General features: G+C 39.7%; 1 protein-coding gene across 1 annotated transcript; it reads left to right on the forward strand.

The window, feature by feature from the left end:
• Positions 1-603: 603 nt before the first annotated feature.
• Positions 604-19,285, forward strand: LOC103370300 (ADAMTS-like protein 2). Its single transcript, XM_008299311.1, has 20 exons — positions 604-696; positions 4,422-4,511; positions 5,154-5,257; positions 9,504-9,579; positions 9,693-9,795; positions 10,115-10,260; positions 10,461-10,584; positions 11,332-11,412; positions 11,717-11,892; positions 12,026-12,389; positions 13,317-13,385; positions 13,542-13,863; positions 14,265-14,365; positions 15,009-15,135; positions 15,746-15,959; positions 16,755-16,910; positions 17,124-17,294; positions 18,139-18,315; positions 18,794-18,947; positions 19,126-19,285. The coding sequence occupies exons 1-20, from the start codon at positions 604-606 to the stop codon at positions 19,245-19,247; spliced, it is 2,970 nt and encodes a 989-aa protein (XP_008297533.1). The 3' UTR covers positions 19,248-19,285.
• The last annotated feature ends 4,310 nt before the right edge of the window (positions 19,286-23,595 follow it).

A 23,595-nucleotide genomic window follows, 5' to 3' on the forward strand; every position in this document is an offset into this window, starting at 1 on the left:
TGTTCTGAAAACTGTTGATGTCCATGGAGAGGCATCCTTGCCCTTACATTTTCACATATTATGGAAAAAGCATTTTTTGTTGTTGTTGAAACTACTTAATGAACTTCCAAAAGGCTCTCGTGTAAAAAAAATGAAAGTATATTGTAGAGTATATTTTTATTAAAATAGAAACACAAAAAAACACAGATGCTAGTTTTATCTTGTCTAAACATGACATCAACATATCTCAGAAACACTTGTTATAATTTCCACCCAGCAGTAAAATGATTGTAATGCTAGTTAAGAATTAGTAAGGCTGGTATTCATCAAGAAAAGCGTTGTTAAGAATTTTTAGTTTTTATCTTGTTATTACAATTTTTAAAAACCCTACTATTAATCGTCAAAAACACATTTTATAACGAAAAAAAGCCAAACTATTGTGTGTGTTCATGGTGTTTTGGGGGGTCGTCCTGTCCTGTGAGCTGCGAGCCCAGAAGGCGTCGCTACATCAAAAAGGGGGTCGAAGGGGGAGGAGGAGGAAGGAGGGCAGAAGGAGAGAGGGCTGAGGAGGGGAGCGGAGGTGAGGGGAGGGGAAGTGTTGTCGGTCCGCGACATGAATGAACCATGTTCGGTAACGGAGGCTTCGCTCTCCCGGTCTGCTCCTTTCTGCTGCTGCACCTCCCGGTTCTCCCGCTAACCAGCAACTGGCCCGTTAAGGTAAATAGCTCGCGGCTCACCGCGGCCGTTAGCGGCGCTGGTAGAGGCTGGTTTGGGGGGTTTAGTTTGCCCCCGTGGAGGGTAAGTAACTTCACAAGTCTGTCACTTGGAGTCAGCCTCGTTTGTCATCTGTTTTTCAGCTTAAATTCACAACTGCTCGGTTTGTAATTATCACAGTAAAGCTAGTTTTTGTTTATTTTTTAGTGGAGCACTTTGGGCTGTGCAGATAGCCGGAGTGTGTGTGTGCGGACCCTCAGATAACTGCTACCAAATGCGGGAATGTCACTGTTCCCCTTCGGCGAACCTCCGAGAAAAGCTGATACTCTGAATTTAACATGCTTGGATGCACAGGCGTCACGGAATGAAGGGGAACGACTTGTAAAAGTGCTCACATGTGTTTACAGTAGACACCAAACAAAGCAGTGATGCTTATAAAAGGTGTTTGGAGGGCTGCTGCTCCAAATCTGTCCTGAACATTAGTTTTGGCCCCTTGAGGAAGTTGTACCTGAACTGTCCTTTAAGCACCACGTTGATTTAAAAAAAAGGTTGTCTGAGTTCACTGTATTGCTCAATTAATTGTTTTATATTACAAGTCAGACCAAGAATAGTTTCTCAGCTGATCCTTCCCATTATTGAATATGTTGTCATGCATCTTACACTCATCTTATTCATGTTGTATTTAACTCCTTATGCAGATTTGTTTACAGAAGTCACCATTGCCTCTGTTATGAATCACCTAATTGGTTGCAACCTAAATTCAGAAGGCATTTTCATAAGCTTCATGTACTGTACTTCTTATGTTAAACAGCTTTTGGTCTAGATCTTCATATCATCGCACACATATGCAACATCCCTTTTTCTTTGTCCATTGAAGTTGTATTCAGGTTGTTTCAATACAAGACTCCATCCGATCATGGAATAATCTTCCCCTTTTTATTAGATCTATTACTTCTTTTCGTTGCTTCAGGTCGTCTGTATTTTCTCATCCTAAATCCACCCGTTCATACGTTTTTATCGTTCATGATATTTTGTTTAATGGGCTTCAAATAATTGGAAATCAAACCACTTGAGATGCTGGTGAAATGGTTGTTTTCTGGGTCTTTGTAACTTTGTTTTCTCTCAGTAGCTAAAGTCGGTGGGTTTCGGTAGATTGAAATTCAATTATAACGTTGAGGAGTTAACATCCGTAACATCCCACGCTGCTAAATTTGCTCAGAACTTGAAGTGAACATGCCCTATTGTAACATGCACTTTATCTCAGCCACCACACTGGAATAGTTTGTGTTATGCTGCTTCCCCTCCATTCAACTTGCCTGTTTGGTTATAATGGTGTTGCTGAAAACAGCAGCTTTGTTGAACTTGACCACTGAACTCATGAAAATAGTTCTTGGATGCTTTAGTCCATCTAGAAATGTTCAAGTGTAAAAATCAGTATAGTTCAGACTTTTAAATGGGAACTTTCTTTGCTGTTTAGTCCCGCTCTTACATTGGACACTACTGAGGCTCATCTAACTGTAACTTAAATATATAAAGATTTTTACAGTCCACTTGTGCAACTGGCGGCACACAGGTTTTGTTAGCAGTTATCGGTGACTGACCATTTGGCTACACTGTTGGCTAGATGACCGATTAACTGACTGACAGGCTGATCTGCAAAAGCCTTTTGGTCAGGCAGCGTAAAGAAGCAAACATGGGATAACAGGGTGTCTCGGGGTCCCGTGGTTGAAACTCTAAACAGATGCATCACCAAAGTCTTTGCAAACAATTGTTTGCAGACACTTTCCCTCAGCTGTGGTAACCACCAGCGCTTACAGATCCCCTGAGCCACAAACATTGCTTGAAATGTATGCACACGAATGGAAGGAGCCTTCTTGTCCCAGAGATAACTGATCCAATACCCCACATTTTCCTGTTTTATTACTCGCTTCATTCATTGATGACAGCAAAAGGAAAAACCTTATATAGTAAGAGATTCCTGGATGTGAAGCTGAGCTTTGCGGATGAGGCCGACTGCACATAAAAGTGACGGCAGCAGTAAAAAGTTGTGGAGCTCCACAACAACTGGCATGACATCTAATATGCATTTTGGCAGACTATTGAAAGGCATTGTCTTCCAACAGTGCACATTATTACACACAAACGTAATGCACCATAGCAACAGTGAGGTAATGCTTTCTATTTAAAGGTTTACTTTCTGGTAACATAACTTGCTTTACTGCTCGAATAGCAACTGTTACTTTTCCTGTTTAGACGAGGAGAGACGAAATGCTTAATTCAACTTCATGCATACTACATGCAAGTCACAGCTGTGATTACTGTTTATATTAAATACATTTCAGTTGTAGAGACAGACACGTTCTCACATGTATTCATGTTGTCACGCTGGACTGATTTATTTGTCGATCAAAGGAGCTTCGAGTGATTTTTTTCCCCTTAAGCTAACACTGGTGCTGATGAAAAGTTTGGAAACAATATATCAGCAAATATCAGTTCTCTAAACTTAAACACAAGGAAAACTGTTCATAAAATTCTTTATATTTTGCTAATAAAACATGTAAATGATGAGACTGTCTCTAAATTCCTTTAGAAATATCATATTTGTCATTTCTGTCCATAAATGCCAGTTAAGTTTACAATATAATATTGATAATATTATTAATATAGGCCATGTTGGTATTGGCTTGGCTGTGCACTTGTATCTAACTTGTTCAGAATCATGCAGCTGGATTTAATGTAAAATAGTCTTTTTAAATGGTTATAAATGGCTCATTTCATGTCAGTTTCTTTTGCTGTGCTTCATTCCCACATAACCTCAAAACTCTGCTTTGGAAACTGTGTAAACATGCTTTTTCTATATAAACCTCTCCTACCGAGCTGTAAAGGTCATCTCCAGCCTGTCTTTCACTCACTGAAACTAAGGAAATCTGCTGCTGCCGTTTAAACGCATCATCCCACCAAACATAAAGTTAGCTCTCTTTGCCTGATCCGCGGTCATCCGAAAACACTTTGATCGCCACAACTTTGATAGTCAGCAACTATTCCTGTCTATTTTCAGCTCACAAGACGCACAGTATGGCAGTGTGTGTGTGTGTTTATGTGTTGAATTAGCCAGAGGGTAATCTGACAGTGTAAGGAGCTTGTGTGGACTTGTTTAGGACCCTGTTGACACAACACAGCAGCGGGACTTTGAGCCTTGATGTGTGAATGTGGTTGTTGGTTGAAGGATTAAAAAATACCACTTAACTGAGACTTAAAGCAAATCACATCCTTCTGATGCCTGCCAATCCTCTTCCATCTGTTTTTACAGCTCAATGCGGGGCTGTGGGGATCAGTGTAAGGTTGCTTAATGAGTCCATCTGAAGAGCATCAGGTTGCTTCCATAAACAATCCTGTGTATCGTGTCTGCTTTGGTTTGCATTCATTTTTCTTGTAGAATAATTATTAATAAGAGGGTAACAGCTTAACCTTAATAAGTAGTAAATAAGCTGATTTTCTTTGCTTGTTAACCAAACAGTGAGGATATAAAGATGTTCTTTTGTTACCAACCAACTCGATCTGTTAAATATAGATGAAGTTATATAAAGCTGTACTTAGCTGTGACTAAAAGTTATTTTACCACACGTGGTGATTTCAAAGGCGTTATTTATGTGTGCATCCAAATCTACACAGTAAATGTGTTCCATGCTTATGTGTTTGTGTGTGATGTGTGTGTCTGTGTCTGTCAGGACAGAAGTGAAGGGAGGGTGGAGCAGCGTAACGTCCATCTACAGTCTCACAGCCATGGAAGTCAAAATGTCAAACAGCCGAGCAAAAAGGTAGTAAAATCACACAGTTTGTAGTCTGTGTCCTTGTCTAGCTTTTTGTTATTTGTGGATAGGTGTGGATTTTATTTAATTCAAATTTGCTTTGGGGAGTATATCTGAATGCAAATGTAGTTTTTTCGCTGATAAGTGAGGGCTAACAGAGCAACGGCAGCCCCTTAAACACTTAATTTGGGAAAAATAAGACTTAATAATGGCAGTGACAAGCTTCATTTATGGTGGGCTGCAAGTGCTGTTATTAATGTTTTAGTAGCAGGTTATTTTTGTTAGGCTGGCACCTATTTGTATGTTTTGTTGTCTAAAACTGATGTTTGATGCAAACTATAAAAGGAAAACCTGAGTTATGATAATGGGGCCAAACTGCTGTGGAAGAGCCTGATTAGGCTCACGGGTCGCTACTTGTCTACCACTTCTGTTCAGCTTTAGTTGAAGATGGTTAAGTACAACATCTACGTTCTTTAACCAACACAGTGGTGGCAGCATTATTTTTCTCCTCTTTGAGCTGTTCATGAAGGCTGGTTAATAGCCAGCACGGTTTTATTAACTCTCCTTAACTCCAGCTCCCAAACTGCAACCTGAAATCTTACACCGTTGCCTGCTTTTTCTAAACCCATTGCACTGTATATTTTCTCCTAGGAGGAGGTGTTTCAGTGGTGGGGGGAGTGGTCCAGTTGGTCCTCATGTTCCAGGAGCTGTGGAGGAGGAGTGAGGAGTCAGGAAAGACACTGTCTCATCCAGAGGTAGCATGTTAGAAAAATATCTACCGACATTATTTCTGATGGTACTCTTCCTTCTAAATATTTGGATTTTTTAAAAAACAATTGCATCGATAATCTCAGGGTGCGAGCATTTGTGAATGTGACTGTAGTAGCTCAAATCATCACAGCTCAGGTACAAGTTTGAATCAGGAATCAGGAGATGGAACAGAATTGACATAGTGGTGAGTTTCAGGAGTTTAACAGAGAAACAGAAGTATTCATAATGTCTGATAATACGTCACCCCCAATATTCTTGGCATTTTTACACAATGTCCTTGTTTATAGCTGAATTGATGTTTGAATTATGTTAAGTTTATGAGTGTAATGGTAGGCCTGTCAGTGTAGTGAGACAAAAATCTGCTTCATTTTTTAATAAAGCATAGCTGTTTTTGTGTTATTTACTTAATGGATTTAAAATGGGGTCAGCTAAGTACTGTATATAGAAATGCTCACATACAGTAATGCTGAAAGTATTATAAAACATGAGTGCTTGTGAAAAAAATGTAATTCTCTTGACACCCAAAAAAATATCTTGATTCCCCAGATAAAACACTTTTTAAATAAAAATATGTCAAAAGCTGTAGTTGAGCTCGGCATGAGTCTTGAGAGCAGCTGCTAAACTCACTGCACTGTTAAAGTTGTGTGTTTAACAGTTTATTCATCTGGGGTGTAAAACTTTAAATCTCCCGTCATGTCAGATTCTAACCAATCCCGTCACTCTATGAGGAGCTTTAAGCAAATGATTAAAGTTAAATGACATGACTGCACGATGATCAGATCAACAACCGGAAGTGACTGTTCAGCTGTACGTTAACAGTCAGGCAGCAGTAAAAATAACCACAAAAAGCAATTAATTTGTAAAAATGAATAAAATAATGTAAAACATTCAAACAAGGCAAAACAGGACAAAGTGAAAAGATCAGAATTTAAGATACAAATAAATATAAAACACTAAAAAATAAGGACTATTAAAAGCTACCAAAACATCACTTGCCTCATTTGTTGACACTGTTTTAGTCTAAAAAAAAAAAACTCTGCCTTAATTACATTAATACTCAACATACTTACCCTGCCATAGGAGGTGGCTAAAATAAAAGCTAAAATGACACTATGCTCTTTTTTGAAAGAACTTAAACAGCTGTGCTAAAGAGATCCTGCATATTTTTTTTTTAACCAGGTTTACACACTACAAAAACTGTGAGCAGTGAGCAAAGACATGTCCATATACAGAGGGAAGTTAGGTAAAGCATTGACAGAATGTGTGTGTTTGTAGCCATCTTGTTACATTTGACCTCCCCCTGTCAGACCGGCGGAAGTTTCTGTCAACCAAGATTAACACCACTCTGCCCTTAGTGTTGGCCCTCTGTCTCTCCCCTTCTTCCCCATCCTCCCCCTTTCTTCCTCCTCTCTTTGTTCCTCTCCTTCTTATTTTCTCGTCTCGTTTGTCACTTTTACTCCTCTATCCATTTTTAAACCCCACGTCTCTCCTCCCCGCTTATTTTTTTTCCTCTCCTCCCCCCCTTCCTCTCCTCCCTGTACCTCCCTTCTCCTTCCTCTCCTGTCCTCCCCTCATCACCTTCTACCAATTAGATGTGACACTCTCACATAGTGACCTCCCGCTCACCTCCTCCTGCTGTCTCTCCTACTTTACTGTCTAAACAGTGTAGGAGGATGGGCTGAAGAAAGAGAGACACATATAGATAGACTGAGGAGGTGTGTGTGTGTGTGTGTGTGTGTGTTGGGGGTAGTTAACATGGTAATGAAAGACAGATGCATTAACTCCATGCTGGAGTTCTCTAGGTCCCTCCAAACGCACACAGAATAAGAATCATGTTAACCATAACTACAGCACTCTTGGAACTTTCTCTTGGTGCAGCTCTTGCAGACACATGTTACTTGATGTTGCAAAATGTTGTTTTTGAACTACTTATACCTTTAAGATGTGTTTCCTTCAGTGTGTGTGTGAAGATTTTCCCTTTGCTGCCACACAGTTCAGCTAATGTTGATCAGACTTCATTTTGCCTCTGTAGATACAAATGCATGTATTTGCTAGTCTGATTACACAACTACAGTAGAAAACACAGCAGCAATAGAAGTCATTGTGGCAGGAGTTTTCACCTGTGATGCCACACTTACATCATCATGTCCGTTACCTTTTATCACATGGTAATTATATTGTGATTTAGGACAATATCTTTTTTTTGTGTCATTGGAGACATTTTGCAACCATATTTACACTTTTCTGCTCATCAGAAGCATGCAAAAAAACAACAACAAAATATCCAAGAAAGACAACCCTTCCAAAGTGTAGTAGTTTTTCTCAGTATATTCTGATGGGCATGACAAATATACGTAACATAGATATGATTTTAAAGCTGCAGTAGCTGTTTGTTTTTTTAAACCACTTGGAAAAACTAAGTTGAAAGCACATTTTGACGTACAGTATTACCAACATTTGCAACTGTTAAAATAAAAATTAGATGAAATAGTTCCCTATTTATACATCCAAGAGGTAAAGAACATTATCCATTATCTATACAAATCCTCATTAGGGTCATGGGGGGCTGGAGTCTATCCCAGCTGACTCAGGGTGAAGTCAGGGGACACCCTGGACAGGTCACCAGTCTATCACAGGGCCACACTTAGAGACAGACAATCAAGCACACTCACATTCACACCTACAGACAATTTAGAATCACCAATTAACCTCAACATGTTTTTGGACTGTGTGGGAGGAAGCCGGAGAACCCGGAGAGAACCCACGCTGCATGATGACAACATGTAAATTCCACGCAGAAAGATCCCAGGTGTCCTCACCGGGATGCAAACTAGCGACCTTCTTGCTGCGAGGCAACGGAGCTAACCACCGAGCCACTTTGCAGCCCAGATAAAGAGCAACATTAGCTTATTTCTCTGTGCTAATTTAGCCCTTTAGTTTTGGTTTCCATTCCCTCTGGGGACAAATATCTGCGTCTTTAGCTGCAGAATGCTCCTCTGTGTTCACTACGTTTGTGTCTGTTTGGTGCTGAACAGGTAGTAAGAGCTATTCCACTGTAAACAGAGGGAAAGGAAGTCGATAAAAGCCGGATGTGGGCCGTGAAACCAAAACAAGAAGCTAAAAGAGTCTTAAAATCTCCATTAATTGGACAGAAGATGCAGAGTTGGGTGATAAATGTCACTCACTTTTACATTACACATTTAAATTTCAACCTGGCATAAAAACATTTAGTGCAGCTTTAAGTCTAAACATGGTAAGAGTAGTCAGCATATGAAGTGAGAGACAGTTATGTGGAAAGATTAACAGTCCTTGAAGCACTTTCAGTGTGACGTGTGAATTTGTGCCAAATGTCTGAGAAGTGTATATAAGTACTGTTTGCGCATAGCGTCCTAGCTACTTATTACAGAAACAAGCTCACTTTTCATTATGAGCACTAAATGTCATTGAATCACTGTTTATTCTGCAAAGAAATAGCAATGGGTGAGTTGTCGTGTAAGCTGTGTGGGTGTTTTGGACTGTATACTAGAGGAAAGGTTTCAGGAAAAAGTGGCTCTGGATGGTAATATATTTTCCTTTTCCTCTATTCACCCAAGTTTGAAAAATCCAATAAGCCTCAGTTTCCGGGTTTATTTCTTAAGGACCCTTTGATCCCTTGCTCTCATTAAGACACTTTGGTTCTAGTTTTTTCGTCAAATATTGTGACACTGTCTATTACGTCTGAAAAATCTTTCATAAGTGCTCAGTTGTGCCAAGATCTGGTGACTGTAAAGGCCATGGCATATGATTTAAATAGTTTTCCTACATATGAAGCCATTCAGTAAGTCGTTGTTTCCAGTCTTCCCATTTGTACCTTGTAGTTTGTAGGAATAGCCCCTTCTACAGACTGCTCAGTCACTGTTGTGGTCCGCAAACAAGCTGCTGCCCTGCTGCTCGATACGCAGCAATGAAACCATCAATGAAGTCAGGCTGTTAAACCGTGACCTGACACAAAACATGACTTAAGTTTTTGAGCAGAAAAGACTGAAAATAAAGTTGCAAGAATTAGAATTAGCTTGGTATATCACCTTTCCTTTGTACGTGGTGGCACGATGAAGGAAAATAAACACGTACAAGGTATATGTGATGGCAACATACTATGTTATTTTATGCATCTTTAGTGTAGTCTTTGTAAAACCATGTATTTACCATATTTTAGGCTTTATACTGTATTCTGTCCTGTCTCTGTTTAAGGCTGTCAACCACCCAGAACATAAACAGCTCGTATTGTGTTGGCTCCCCGAAACAGTACCAGCTCTGTCCGAACCAGGTATGATGCTACACTGATACTGTTTCTGTACTGATTAGTTAACTGAAAGAAATGAGTTGAAAGCAGAAATATTTACATCTATCCTTTCTCTTTCTCTCTGTGTCATTTTTCAGCCTTGTCCCAGCCCCAGTGTCAGCTTCAAACAGCACCAGTGTTCCCAGTTCAACTCTAAAGCCTTTGGAAGAAGATACTACCAGTGGATACCCCTTTATCCAGGTATAATTCTAGTTTGTCTGTCTACAGTTAGCTGACCATATACATTGAAATTCACATCTGTCATGTCATCCATTCTTGAATGTGGGAGACATCTTCTGATAATTGTAGTGATCGTCTTGTATGAAGTGTTGTAGTGTTACTGAGTCCAGCAGATGTTTCCTCATTTACCATTTTCAGCATTAGGCAGCTATGCATTTGTGCAATCCCAAATTCTAACCAGATGTAACTAATTGAATTTTGTAGACTTCATCACACAGAAATCCTATATTGTGATGTCAGTAAAGTAAACACTTTCTTAAATATGTAATTCCCCATGTAGCTGATTACATCAGCATCTCCAATAAGCCATGTGACCTCCAGTGTACAACTATCAGCGGTGAGCGACAGCTGCTAGTTCCTGCCCATGATGGTACCTTCTGTCGTGACACTAAATACCACGGAGTCTGTATAGAGGGGATGTGTCAGGTAATCCAACCAGGAAAAGTGGTGATTTCATTTTTCGCTTTAAGAAGTAGGATTTTATATCAAATGTGTTTAATTATTCAAAATCAGTTTCTTATTAGCACTAATGTCAATGAGATTAATTGAAAAGCTGGATGAGTGATGCCTCTAAATAACTAAGAACCGATATGTGATAAGTGTGTTTAATGTCCCCTCTGCTGCAGCCTGTAGGTTGTGATGGAGAGCTGTACAGCAGCAAGACAGTAGACAGATGTGGTGTATGTGGAGGCAACGGGACATCATGCCAGCGCATCTCTGGATCCTACAGGAAGGCACTCACACAGTTAGGTAACACACACACAAACACACATGTAGACAGGTGTGCATATGAGTGTGAATCATGAGCTGTTATGATTACAGTGGAGTTAACTGGTTCAACCACAAGTCAGCTGTTATTTTTGTGTTAAGCAGGCCTCCCACAAAATTTCACTTGCAGGTTTCTTGCAGAATGTCTTTGCATGGATGCCCTACACTAGTGGGATGAATATACTAGAGCTTCACATTGTTATATTGCAATATGTCTTTTATTGTCAGGTGCAAATTCGGTTCTTCCATGAGGCTGAGCATGGAGAGATTCTCCATCAGCATCAGTTTACTGGCATCACAGGAAACCTTGTTTTCCACTTAACCCTTGTGGTACCTGTACATGCAAGTTGTTATGATTGCTTTTGTCCAGCTTTCTATATTAAGCCCAATATAACAAATCAAGAATAAAATTCAATTTGTCTTATACTGTGTTTGTAGCCAAGTCTCTAAACCTCATCACAAATGTAGTCTAAAAAACTAACTATCTGCATTTCTAAATCTAGAAGTACGGTGGAAAATATGTTTGTGTGTAATTTAGGTGAACTGACCCTGGAGAAGCTGAGATGAAAGTGATATGATGCAAACTTTTAACCTCAGCGTCACACAGATACACATTTTGGGATATTGAACCATTTTAATGCCTCTCTTTTCACTTTGTGCACAGTTTTGTTCCAGTGTTTCCTGACGACAGGTCAATCATTGGTTTAAAGTGGGTGTTTTTGTCCTCAGGTTATGTGTTCATCACCAACGTCCCAGCTGGAGCTTCAGACATTCAGATCATTGAGAGGCACAAGACTGAGAACATCCTGGGTGAGAACCTACAACTTCTGTGAGGTCAATATACTGACGATGAAGTAACAGACAATACCTCTGGAGCACTGGTTCTAGGATATTTTTGTACTAAAATTATATATTACATTTTTTGCTACATGATTAACTAACTAACCTAAGTCTGGGAAACTTGGTAATGTGACCAAAACAAAAACTTGTAGCTATACATCAGGTACCACTGTTATAGAAATGATACATCTTTGTTGTGTAGGTATGTGTTTTTCATTCTAACCCAGTTTTGAATATCACTGTTTTACCTCCTGATGTTTCCTCTCCTATGTAGCTCTGTCTGATGAAGCGGGCCATTTCTTCTTCAACGGAAACACTGTGTTTGACAATCCTCAAAACTTCCATGTGGCGGGAACAGTGTTCAAATACCGACGTCCAAGCAATGTGTTCTCTGATGGGCTGGAATACATCATCGCACAGGGACCCACACTGCAGGGCCTTAATGTTATGGTAGCACAACTATACATGCACACAATTATTCTGTGAGCAGAACAATGTGGATTATTTTTTACTTTAAAACAAGGTTGCATGTCTTTCCAGTGTGAAGTAGTAAGTCAGTACCGTTTTATCCCTGTGTGTGCAGTACTACAACTTGAATGGGAAACTCCCCCACATCACTTATGAGTACACCATCCCCCTCAAGTCTCACGACATCGCTGCTGCAGAAGGCATCACCGCAGGCCCTGCCCATCTTAACCTCACCTTTAACGAGGTAAATGAGGATGTCAGAGGGGATCAGAGCAGCTTGATGAACCACAGCAGAGGCATCCATCACTACAACACCCAGGTGCAGGAAGAAGAGGAGGAGGAAGTGGTGTGGGAGATCCGGACACCCAGCCCACCACCGCCAGTGGCCATTTTGGTCTACAGACCAGCTGATGTCACGAGCCATGTATTTACCCACAATGATGTGGAGGAGCAGGGACCTCCAGCACCATCTGGCTACAGTATGTGACACATTTTCTTATAACTGGTGTTTTTACTTGTTTTTCTGAAGCTGCCAACAAACAGTGTCATTTAAAAATGTCTCTATAAATTGTAATCTTGCTAATAATCCTTATTTTTACTACATGAAATGGTAATCTGTGTGTTTTTGTTCTGAAACTTGAACTGAATACGGTTAACCGCATTTTGTACCCTGTTTACTGTTCCATGCATCCCATGACTGCCCAAATCTCATCAGTGTGAAAATGATTAGTTTCTTAATTAGTAAGGTGACAAGTCAATTATAATTTTGGTGATTAGTTAACTGTTACATTATGAAGCACACATTATTTTAAAAAGCTACATTATATCTGTTTCTTTGTGGGAAACCGGCTCTCTTGTTTGGGTTTTTGTAGCACACTCTACTCTGATTTCACACCCAAGCACATTATAGCTGATAGGGGATTTTTGGATGTTGGCTTTTGAGCTTAAAAATGTAATAGTGACATGTTCTGTTTTCATTAACATACAGCATAAACAAGCATTTTGATAATGACCCCTCTTGTATTTTTTAAAGAATATTGAAGAATAATGTCTCTTTTATGTAATACAGACACTGTTTTTAAATTATCTCTAACATATATTTCCTTACAGCACTTTCTCCTTATTTACTGTCTGACATGTCAGACTACAAGTCTTAGAATTTACATACGAGTTCATCATAAACTAATTTGATCAGTATATTATCATGGCGGATTCATCTGTCCAGCTCTAAACTGGTCTAACTGTTTGACAGACTGGGACTGACACAGCCCAAACTAGTGCTTTTAGACACTGTCTACTATTAGTCACTTTAAACAGAATTGTCTGTCCATTTATATACTGTACTGTAAACATCTACCCACAATGTTTGTCTCATTTTCTCTCTTGTTGTTCTTCTTTTCATTAAGAGAGCTCCTCCAACTCAATTGACGAACCTTCCACTACTGATGACAACATGCTTGTGCTCTCGTTTCCAGGTAGCAAAGACAAATTGGGCTTTTTTTCCATAATTTCCAAGTTTCTTTTGCATTGACATTTCTAAATAAAAATAACATACACACCTAAAATGTTTGACTCCACAGGCAGTCTCTGGGAACGTTTTGAAAATCTGACATGTATTTGTTCATCCACAGGTAGTCAGAGTGTTCATTCTGCAGCTCTGCCAGATGATGCTTCCTACGTGCTACTGGAGGATTTACATTACAACCAGACACAGTCTAACACTCACACAGTCAAACACACACTCACTGATTCACAAGCAGAAACACATGTGGAAACAATGGCTGCCACAGACACGGAAAGACACACGGACTCACAGTCGGAAATCCACCCGGACATGCTCACAGCTACTGACACACACTCTGTTGCACATGCAGAAACAGAAACTGGCACACACACTGCCATCTTAGTACAGCTGCAACAGGTGTCAGCAGTCCAAGCTGCCAACACAGAGAGGTATGAGGCAGCAGCTGTAGAAGAGATACTTGCATGAAGACCTCTGAATGCTGTTAGGCACATTTCACTACACATTTATGTCATGTAATGTTCAACTGCGTGAATCTTTAGTGCTTATTGTGTAACATTTATCATCATTCATTTATTTCTTGATTCTGATCTATAAAAACACCTCTTCATATAAGTTGTTTATGAATATTTCATTAAGATAAATCTTAATTTTGATCTTCTATAAACACTATTTTAATGACTTTGCAGAGACTTGTCTGTGGGTCTAGATGTTACCCTCTGGTTTAATGTAATTTAAGGGATTGTTACATTAGTGGGTTTGCATAAAATGAACTGGAAATTCTCAGGTTTCAGAAATTTACCTGACTGTCTCTGTTTCTGTTTCCCTCCAGCAATGACTTTGATGTGGGTCTGGACCCAGATATTAGTCTGGCAGACATGTATCGCTGGAAAGTTTCTGCTTACGCACCGTGCAGCTCAACCTGTACAACAGGTAAACACATGTACACCAAGCCCACCTTTATGACAATACATTTATTCAGATTTTTGTCTGATAACACCGCTTGAGAAAGTAACTCTCCTGCAGCCAAGGAAAACATTTTTGTCTGATTGGCTGGTAGTGTAGGCATCTGGTAAAAGTGCAAATCAGAACACATCAGACCACAGTTTAACACTGCTGATCACACGATAATGCCATCCCCACTCTGGAGCATGGTGGAGGCTCCTCAGTGGTCCTCAGCAGCATGGACGGTGTATGAAGAGTCAAGATAGAAGGGAGAATGACAGGTCCTTGAAGAAAAAAAAAAACATTTTTCTCATAAGTCTGCCGAAGAGATTTCTATGACATATTGAAATAAGGATGTGAACACTTCTTTGTTTTTAAACAAATTTGAAAAACTTGTTTCCACTTTGTTGTTGTGGATTACTCAGTGTATATTGATGGGGAAAAATGTAAACCACACCTATTTACAATTGAATCTACATCGTAATGAAGTGCGCTCGTTTATGTTGTATTTTCATTACATTGTGTTTTTGTTGCTGTTCACCATCATTTTCTTCTAGAACAGCACAAACAGTTCTGTACATGTCAAGGTTCTCCATGTTAACGTTGTGTGTTTGTGGGTGTGTGTTCGTAGGTATCACCACCAGCTACGCCCTGTGTGTCCGGTATGATGGTACTGAAGTGGATGACAGTTACTGTGACTCTCTGACAAGACCAGAGCCCACACATGAGTTCTGCACAGGAAAAGAATGCCCTCCGCGGTACCGTCCCAACTGATTTAACTGAAACAAAATACACACTGGGTTTAATACAGCTTGATTTGCAAATGGCAAAGAAGTCATGATTAACCAAAAAAAAAACAAAAAAATCAGATGACTCTCACTGAATCTGTGTAGTCGATTTTAAACATACAGAGTGAACGCTTCCTTTAATCGACTATAACCTCATCTTTAAGCAAAAGCTCTAGTGGAGAAGAGTCCAGACCATCAAAGGATCAGTGGCCTTAATGTTTAAAAATGGACTGAAATAATGAGTTACTATTAGTTCAGGACTACCACACCTTCAGTTTTATCACCTCTATTCAAAAAATCCTCGGCCCCATACTGCCACATATCTGACCTGATGTTACTAAGATTAAAGGACTGAATCCAACATGGACAGCATACTGTAGCTTTACTGGCATTATGTCAGCTACAATGATATAATAAATTTAAGTCCTACACATAGAACCTTTTCAATCATACATTCATTCAATCCATTTAGGAATGTCTCTTGATGTGACTGGAAAAGTTTAATTTACTAAATATCCCTGGAAGTGTTTCACATTTTCCTCAAGATTTTAATAACTGCAATTGACCACTTTCTCTTCAGATGGGAGACCAGTGGTTGGAGCGAATGCTCACGAACCTGCGGTGAGGGCGCTCAGTACCGTACGGTACGCTGCTGGAAGATGCTGTCGCCTGGTCTCGACTCCTCCGTCTATGACTCACTGTGTCTGTCACATGACCTTCACAAACCGGCCAGTAGAAAGGTGTGCCTCGGCCAGAGCTGTGGACCCCAGTGGGAGGTGTCAGAGTGGTCTGAGGTACTATAGCAAGACACAGTGCAGTGCTTCTAAGTTTACCTTCAATCATATCTTTGCAAATAGAGGACAGTGATTGACCAAGAAAGAAGTTTCAGGGTTCATGTACACAATTCTTCAGGTCTCTATTAAAAACAAAAATAAGGTTTTCATTTGAACATTTAAACGGCTTTTGCTTGCTGTGATTGTATCCACACTGACCATTAAAGATCCCATAGGTTTATCTGGAGCAAACTGGACAAATCAAGTGAATAACTTTCGAAGTTCTAGCATTTTTAGTGCCACATCCCTTCTTTGATACAGACATGAAGAAGATGTCAACTTGATTTGACTAAACAAGAAGCTTCCGCCAAACCTTTTACAACAACTTAAACAAAACCAGGACTGATGGTTTTGTCTCCCATTTCTTTCACTAGAAGTCCATCATCAAGGGATTTCTCAATGACCAACATGAAATGAAGAAACATTTTAGTGGGCCTCTAAACAATATCTGAAGACATGCTTGAAAAAAAATGATTTTGATCCTTTAAATTACAATTCATCAGAAGTAAAAAGGACAAAAATTACAAACAGAACAGCATACAGTCTGAAAATGAAACTTACTCGCAGTAGTCGTACTGTGCATGTTGATATGTAACTTCTTTCTTGCTCGTGTTCTTCATGTGCTGTTAATTAGGTAAATTATGGTTCATGTTGGTGCCAGTGTAACAAACAACATGTGACTTTTGTTAGTTGTTCTACAGTAAATATTAATGCAGACAGTGTGTGTGTGTTTCTGTGTGTCACTGTGTGTGTTAGTGCTCTGCACGTTGTGGCTCTCGGGGCGTCCGAACTCGAGAGGTTCGTTGCTCAATGGAAATGAGGCTGTGCAACAAGTCCTCTCAGCCAATAGAAAGTCAGGAGTGCGAAGGCCCGCCCTGTGACAGACGATGGACAGTTTCTGATTGGGGACCTGTGAGTTTTTCAGTTTACTGCACATGAACACTGAACAAAACTGCATTTAAATACACCAGTAACAGCAGCCCTACAGAACTATGTAGCCATTTTCGTTTCAATATGAATTCCGATGACATGTCAGTACAAAAGAGAATAACAGTGCAGTGTTTGTGTTTGTCATGGTTTCTTGTGTGTAGCATTTCAATCATGAATGTCTGTATGTTGTGGCAGTGCTCAGGTGTGTGTGGGGAGGGGAGGATGGTACGTGCGGTCACCTGCCGCTCATCAGGTGGGCTCGTGATGTCAGAAGAGCAGTGCGACCAGTCATTGCGCCCGCTGGCCATCTATCCCTGTGGTGACAGAGACTGCGCCCCCCACTGGGTTGAACAGGAGTGGCAACAGGTAATATATATAATATAATATATATAGATAACAGTATTCCATCTCATTCAATCTCAGATCTTTAGGGATCTTCTGCTCAACCATCTCTGATTTCTCTGATTTGCTTACAACTTTTTTTAAATCATAAACTATTGATACTTAAAATGGTAATTTTGGAATGATATGCCAAGAACTTTCCAAGATTTTTAGTTTTACTTTATGTTGAAATTAGAGGCTGTGTTTATGTGACAATATCTCAGGAACTATTAAAGATAAAAGCATGAAATTTTCACAATAATTTTTCATCATGTCACTGATTTAGAATCTGCAAATTCGTCAAGTAAATCAAATAGTCTCTGATTAAGGGTGAGTTAAAGAAAAAAACATTGATAATCCAGAAGTTAACTAGTGATATTTTGTGAACCACATGTAGTGGCATGTCACAATGATACAAAACAATATTTTTTAATATGAAATACTTGATCACAAAAAAGTATTTTATGTTAAACTTTCATAATTGATGAAGTAGGTATGACAAGTTGTCACACAAAAACGTGTTGTAATCCAAGTAGAACTGAGAGCTGATTCTAAATCAGTAACATGACTACAAATAACAGTTCAGGCTTTTATCTTTAATAGTTCTTGAGACATTGGCCTTACAACATATCTCAAATTTCAGTGTACAAAAAATGTATTAAAAGGGGGTTGATGGGAAGTTTAAAAAAAAAAAAAAATTATCCCGGAAAGTAACATCAAAAAAATCTCCGGCAAATCAAAGATGGTTGAGCAGAAATTGCTTCAAAAAATGTAATCATTTCACATGCAATGACCTTACATGAAGTTCTGTTTGTTTGTTGTGTTTCAGTGTAACGCTACTTGTGGTCGAGGTGTGCGGCAGCGTCAGGTGGTGTGTGCTGGCCTGGAAGGAGGTGTGTTTAAAGAGTTTCCAGACAGCAGCTGTGACCAAAATAAAAAACCAGAGACCAGCTCCTCCTGCTTCCAGAGACCCTGCTCCAAGTGGTTCACCACATCCTGGTCCCAGGTAACTCTATAGCTCCCTACTAATGGAACAGCCGGCCAGTACAAAACCACAGTGAGCTTAGAGTGTCTCAAAGTGTCAAGTGAGGTCAGTTTTTGTGCAATTCTAATATAATTTGCCTCAGTTTGCGTTACAATATGCACAGCTTGTGGCACCATCTGTCCTAAGAGACCTGATTCAGATAGATATGGAAAGATGTGAATAATTGCATGTATAGACCAACAACATAGTAGATGGACCATCCCGATGAGCAAATCTGTAGATTGTAATCCTGTTAGGAATATGATGCAGGTAAACATCAAGCAGCTTCCAGGTACCACTTGGCCTTCTCACCTGCACAGTGTCTCAGAGTATTTGTTTTTATTGCGTGTATCATCTTGTTTTGTTGGTCCAACTGTATTTGAACTGAGAGTTTGTAGTCCTGATCACCAATAATATGTAGAGACAAACTAAGAAGTCATTTCCCGTCTTGCTCCCTCAGTGCAGTAAGACGTGTGGGAGTGGCGTCCAGGTTCGAGAAGTCAAGTGTTACCAGGGGGAGGAGCTGGTAACCAGGGGCCACAGCTGCAACTCTGCCCTAAAGCCAGAAGCCAGACAGAGCTGTGAAATCCAAAGCTGTCCAACAGAAGCACCAGGTACGAAAACAAACCCTGATGCAACATTTCAGCAAACTTTCAGCTCCCCCAGCAGGGGATAAATTAACTTATAGATGCGTCATTGTGTCAAAGTGTTTTTCTAATGGTTTCAGTGGACCAGAATCGTTCTGACTTTTGTGTGTTTATCCAGCCGCCCCTCCGGCAGCATCAGTAGCAGTAGACGACTCCTGCCAGGACAAGCCAACGGCCAACTGCGCTTTGGTCCTAAAGGTGAAACTGTGCTCCCATTGGTACTACAGAAAGGCCTGCTGCCAGTCCTGTAAGGCACCAAGACCCTGAAGTCTTAACTGTAACCTCTCACCTCAACACCAACCACTGGTACCAAAGCTCACACTACATTCTTATTGGTGCTACACGAAAGCCTGCTGCTAGCAATGTAAGGCCTTTAGGACATCAACATTAACCCTTATTACTGTTACCCTATCACTGATGTCAGAGGTCAACATGTGGTCACTGTATTAAGTTCTACTCATCAATGTTATCCCTTTACTCTTGTTCCCACCTTTTTAGGTAGTTCTATCAGCTCTACTAAAGATAACAAATCTGAATTACTTCCCTTTCCTTCAACATTCATAACCCTGTTCCATGTCATGGAGGGATTAACCATTTAACGTTAGTGCTACTAGATCTATTCACCCACCACCTCCTCCCCAGACAATGTGAAGATAGAAGAACTTTAGGACACACTGGGACACTCTTTGTAATAGATATAAGCAGTAAACCAGTCTTTTAATTATCAATAAGTTCTTTATTCCCATTCCTCTCTTCATCCCTCTGTTTTCGTGTCCATCACTGCAGGTAACTTCCCCAAAACGTCTATAATCTATCCATTCCCTCACTTCTTCTTAAGGGGCTAACGAAGGTGCATCCAAGCCACACTAAAGCCCTGAGGCAGCTTTGTTGTCACTGTGGCAACAGATCAGGACAGACTAGATCTGAGGAAAAAAAAAACAAGGCGACTGAAGCCCCTCTGTCTCGACCCAATCCTGTCCTGCTATACATACACAAACCCATACAAAGTGTTTGGTCAGGTGGTCCTACTGCTGCCATGCTGGTGTGTAGCTACACACTATTTTATGCCACATTAGACACAGTGGCTCTTTTTTCACAACACAGAAACAGAAACTGACGCAGCGCTTCTCCTAAAACAGAAACCTTTGAATGCATCCAGCACTCAAAATGAACTTAAATGTAGCAGATAAAGAACGTCCACATATTTAGTTTTAAAAAAAAAAAAGAAAAGTAAAGCAGTAAATGTAGTTTGAACAGACACCAAGCTGGAAGCATGGTACACATAGCAACGTGTCAACAAAACTATGTTGTTAGAGTCTGAATAAATCTAATGTTTTAAATGAACAATCCACTTATTCAGGCTTCCACTCCATTAATGTTGGTACACTTACAACGGACAGATAAGAAAGGAACAAACTCAATCTTTTCTATTTCTTTCATTGCTCTTCGTTGACAAAACATTTTCCACAATGAGTGCAACAGTTCAGTTTCAGATTCAGCCGTTTGATATGCTTGTAGCAGCTAATGTGAGATAACAGAGGTGCATTTCTTTCTGTGCACCAAGATATTTTTTTTGGCTTTTCAAACTTTTCTGTGTCTTTAGCCTCAGTTGACGCTGACTCAAGTGACATCATCTGAGGACATTTACCTGAAAACAGACTTACAGAATCTATAGAATCATTTTGGATTTAACAAACTGTGCAGTACCCAGAATCAGATGAGAATTTCTGTATCAGTATTATTGTCCTGATGTATGACTAGGATGGTTTTAGCCTAGCGTAGCACAAAGATTAGAGGTTGAGGGAAGCTGGTAGACATCTGTCAAAAGTGAAAAAAAGACCCTTGATTGATACAGAAGAAACACAAGATGTCCTGGAGCTGGTGCTTGATCAACAGCTGCCAAAGTGCTTATATGGATCCTGCTTCTGTTTGATGAAGCAGGTATTAAATAAACTCAGAAGAAATACTCCTGCAAACATCTGCAACATGGAGACAGTATTGTTTAGGATCTGACAGCAAGTTAGAGTGTTCACCTTTCTTCTTTTTCTGAGCTAGAAGAAGACAAACTGATATTAATCTTCTTGTTTGGATCTGGGAAAGCTGTTACAAGCATATTCCTTTAAATGTTGGCGTGTTCCTTTAAAACTTTTCTTCAGGAGAAGTCCGGCGCATTCTTCTGAAGAGTTTTCCTCTAAATGAAATTTGTGACGAGTGGAAAATGAAAATGTCCGTTTATATTCCTGCTGACATTTCATACTTGACAGTTCAACAACAACTAAATAAAATCAAATCACTGGTGCTGCAGGCTTGAAAATCAAACAACAGCACGAACACAGCGTGGAGCAGGAGTGTGGTGCTGGAACCAACATGGCTGCCAGCGAAAAAACTGTCGGGGCCAAACTCTCACCTACCAAATACACTGTGTACACGGGACCGTCCTCTCCCAGAGCGTTGTTTACCTGTTGTTACATTGCCCACAGAGCTGCTGCTGTTGTTTTTGTTTGTACTGTATATGCACATAAAGAATAAAAGATCAGCTGTTTTTGTTTTGCGTCTGACGTCTGATTGCTGTACCTGGACTGACCTCCAGACTGCCTCCTGAAGAACATCTCTGGTTTACGAATGAGGAGGGAAACTTTTGAATACCGAGGTGTAGCCCTAAAGAAGTGAAAAGCTTAAATTTCAGTTGTTTCCAGCTTAACCGTGGTAACTTAAGCCACAGATGGAAACCAAACAGGAGAGACACAATGGTACATGCTGATTAGCACGAAGAAGCATTTAGCTGTGGGTACCAATTAGGTCCGAAACATGACCTGTTACCTCTGCTGCGTTGGTGAGAGTGTCAGAATATATCATTGTGTTTCGAACGCTCGCCCCTCTTACCCTGCACGGCTAGCATTGTCAGGGTGGGATCCCAGTGGACGATTCTTCACTGAAACCAAATCACACACATGAACGCACACAAATGACTCACCTGAACTGAAGAAAAAGGTGTGAAGAGAGGAGCGGCAGGCAGCTGACAAGAAGACCTGCAGGTGATCACATTTATGTTAGTTTGTTTTTTTAAAATTTAGAAACAACTAAGCTGTCATTTTACTGTAGGGTTTTATTGTTGAAAGGGTCCCTAATCTTGTGCATGTGTCTGCAGGAACAGCCAACATCTCCAGAAGGTGAGTAGAAACATCACAGCTGATCAGTCAGATCCACATTTCCATGTCAACAGGATTCATTATATTTTAAAATCAAATCAGGTTAGATGGTTCATGGTTACATTTATTTCCAGATGTTTCTCACAGATTGGAAACAGCCTGTTTTTTTAATGTGCTAACATTTTGATAATATTGCTGGGAGGTTTCATAATTGTCAGATTAAAGAACTGATTATTTGCTAAATTTACCCAGAAAATTAAAAGACAAACAGTTGTTACTATAATCGTCATCATGATCATTTGATCTGCACCTTATCCTCTTAAATGTTTATATCCACCAACTAGACAGTCGGTGACTCACCTCAACATGCTGTGAAAATATGAGGTGACATTTAGAACACAGAAGAAAGCTCAGATTAAGTTTGATGCCGGAGTGTGTTTAAATGAGGATCAATGCTTGAAAAATTAACATTGTTGGTCCAAGCAGCGTTTTGACTGAAGCTGATCAGAAATCTGACTAAATAGTTACTGTACCCATTATTTATTACTTTATATAGACACTTCAATGGCCAATTTACATGATTTTTTTTTTAGGTAATCAAGTGTTTTATTGAAGTAACTGAAATGCCACCAAAAACTTAACTGAAGTAGCTTTAGCTTAGCGGATCTTAAGAACAGTGCTGTCAGTATTTTGTATTTTCCTTCATATCAAGAAATGATTTTTTACTTAGTTATCAATTATTAAACTGTTTGTTAACTGCTTTGATTAATCAGTTTGAGCGGTAGTTTAAGAAAAAAAAGTTTAAATTCTCTTTCTTAAGTGTTTCTTTATATGACAGTAAGTCAAAACTGCTTGAGTTTTGGACAAAACAATAAATTTGAGGACTTTCAGAAACAATGATCAACATTTTCCCCCATTTTCTAGCATTTTATAGATGTAAATAAACAACTAATTAAATCAGAAAATAAGGAAAAAAAAAAATTTGTTAGCTTTCTTAATGAAAGACCAACATTGAATGTGTCCGACTGAAAAAGGTAAAAGTACAATACTTCTCTGTGAAATGAACTGGAGCAGAAGGATGATATATATTCTATATATTTACTTCCTTCACTATTGCGAACAGAAATACTGTTTAATTATTTTAATTTCATGTACATCGCTGCTGGGAGGAATCATTAGCGCACCTACTAATGATGGAGAAAAACAGGCTTTAAAGTTGCAGCTGTATGTTTCAGGCTCGTTTTTCCGTCTTCAGTTGGACTAATGGTTGAGACTGAGAGCCAGCGACAGCCTGAGGAAGTTAAAAGCCACCGAGAGACAGACTGAGATGGGATTTGTTGACAATAGCAGAACTATAGAGTAGCAGCAGAAAGGGGACCTCAGCTCAACAAAAGCCAGATGGGGCTGCAGGTCTCTGGGCCTCTGTATGTGCATTTCTGGGAGTTATTACATTCTTGGGAAATTCT

The sequence above is a fragment of the Stegastes partitus genome, unplaced genomic scaffold (assembly GCF_000690725.1).
Source record: "Stegastes partitus isolate 25-593 unplaced genomic scaffold, Stegastes_partitus-1.0.2 Scaffold1401, whole genome shotgun sequence".
NCBI lineage: Eukaryota > Metazoa > Chordata > Actinopteri > Pomacentridae > Stegastes > Stegastes partitus.

Coding starts and splice junctions, on each gene's coding strand:
- LOC103370300 (XM_008299311.1), top strand. CDS start 604: ATGTTCGGTAACGGAGGCTTCGCTCTCCCGGTCTGCTCCTTTCTGCTG. Junction 11,893..12,025: donor TGCAGGGCCTTAATGTTATG/GTAGCACAACTA, acceptor CTGTGTGTGCAG/TACTACAACTTGAATGGGAA. Junction 15,960..16,754: donor AGGTGTCAGAGTGGTCTGAG/GTACTATAGCAA, acceptor TGTGTGTGTTAG/TGCTCTGCACGTTGTGGCTC.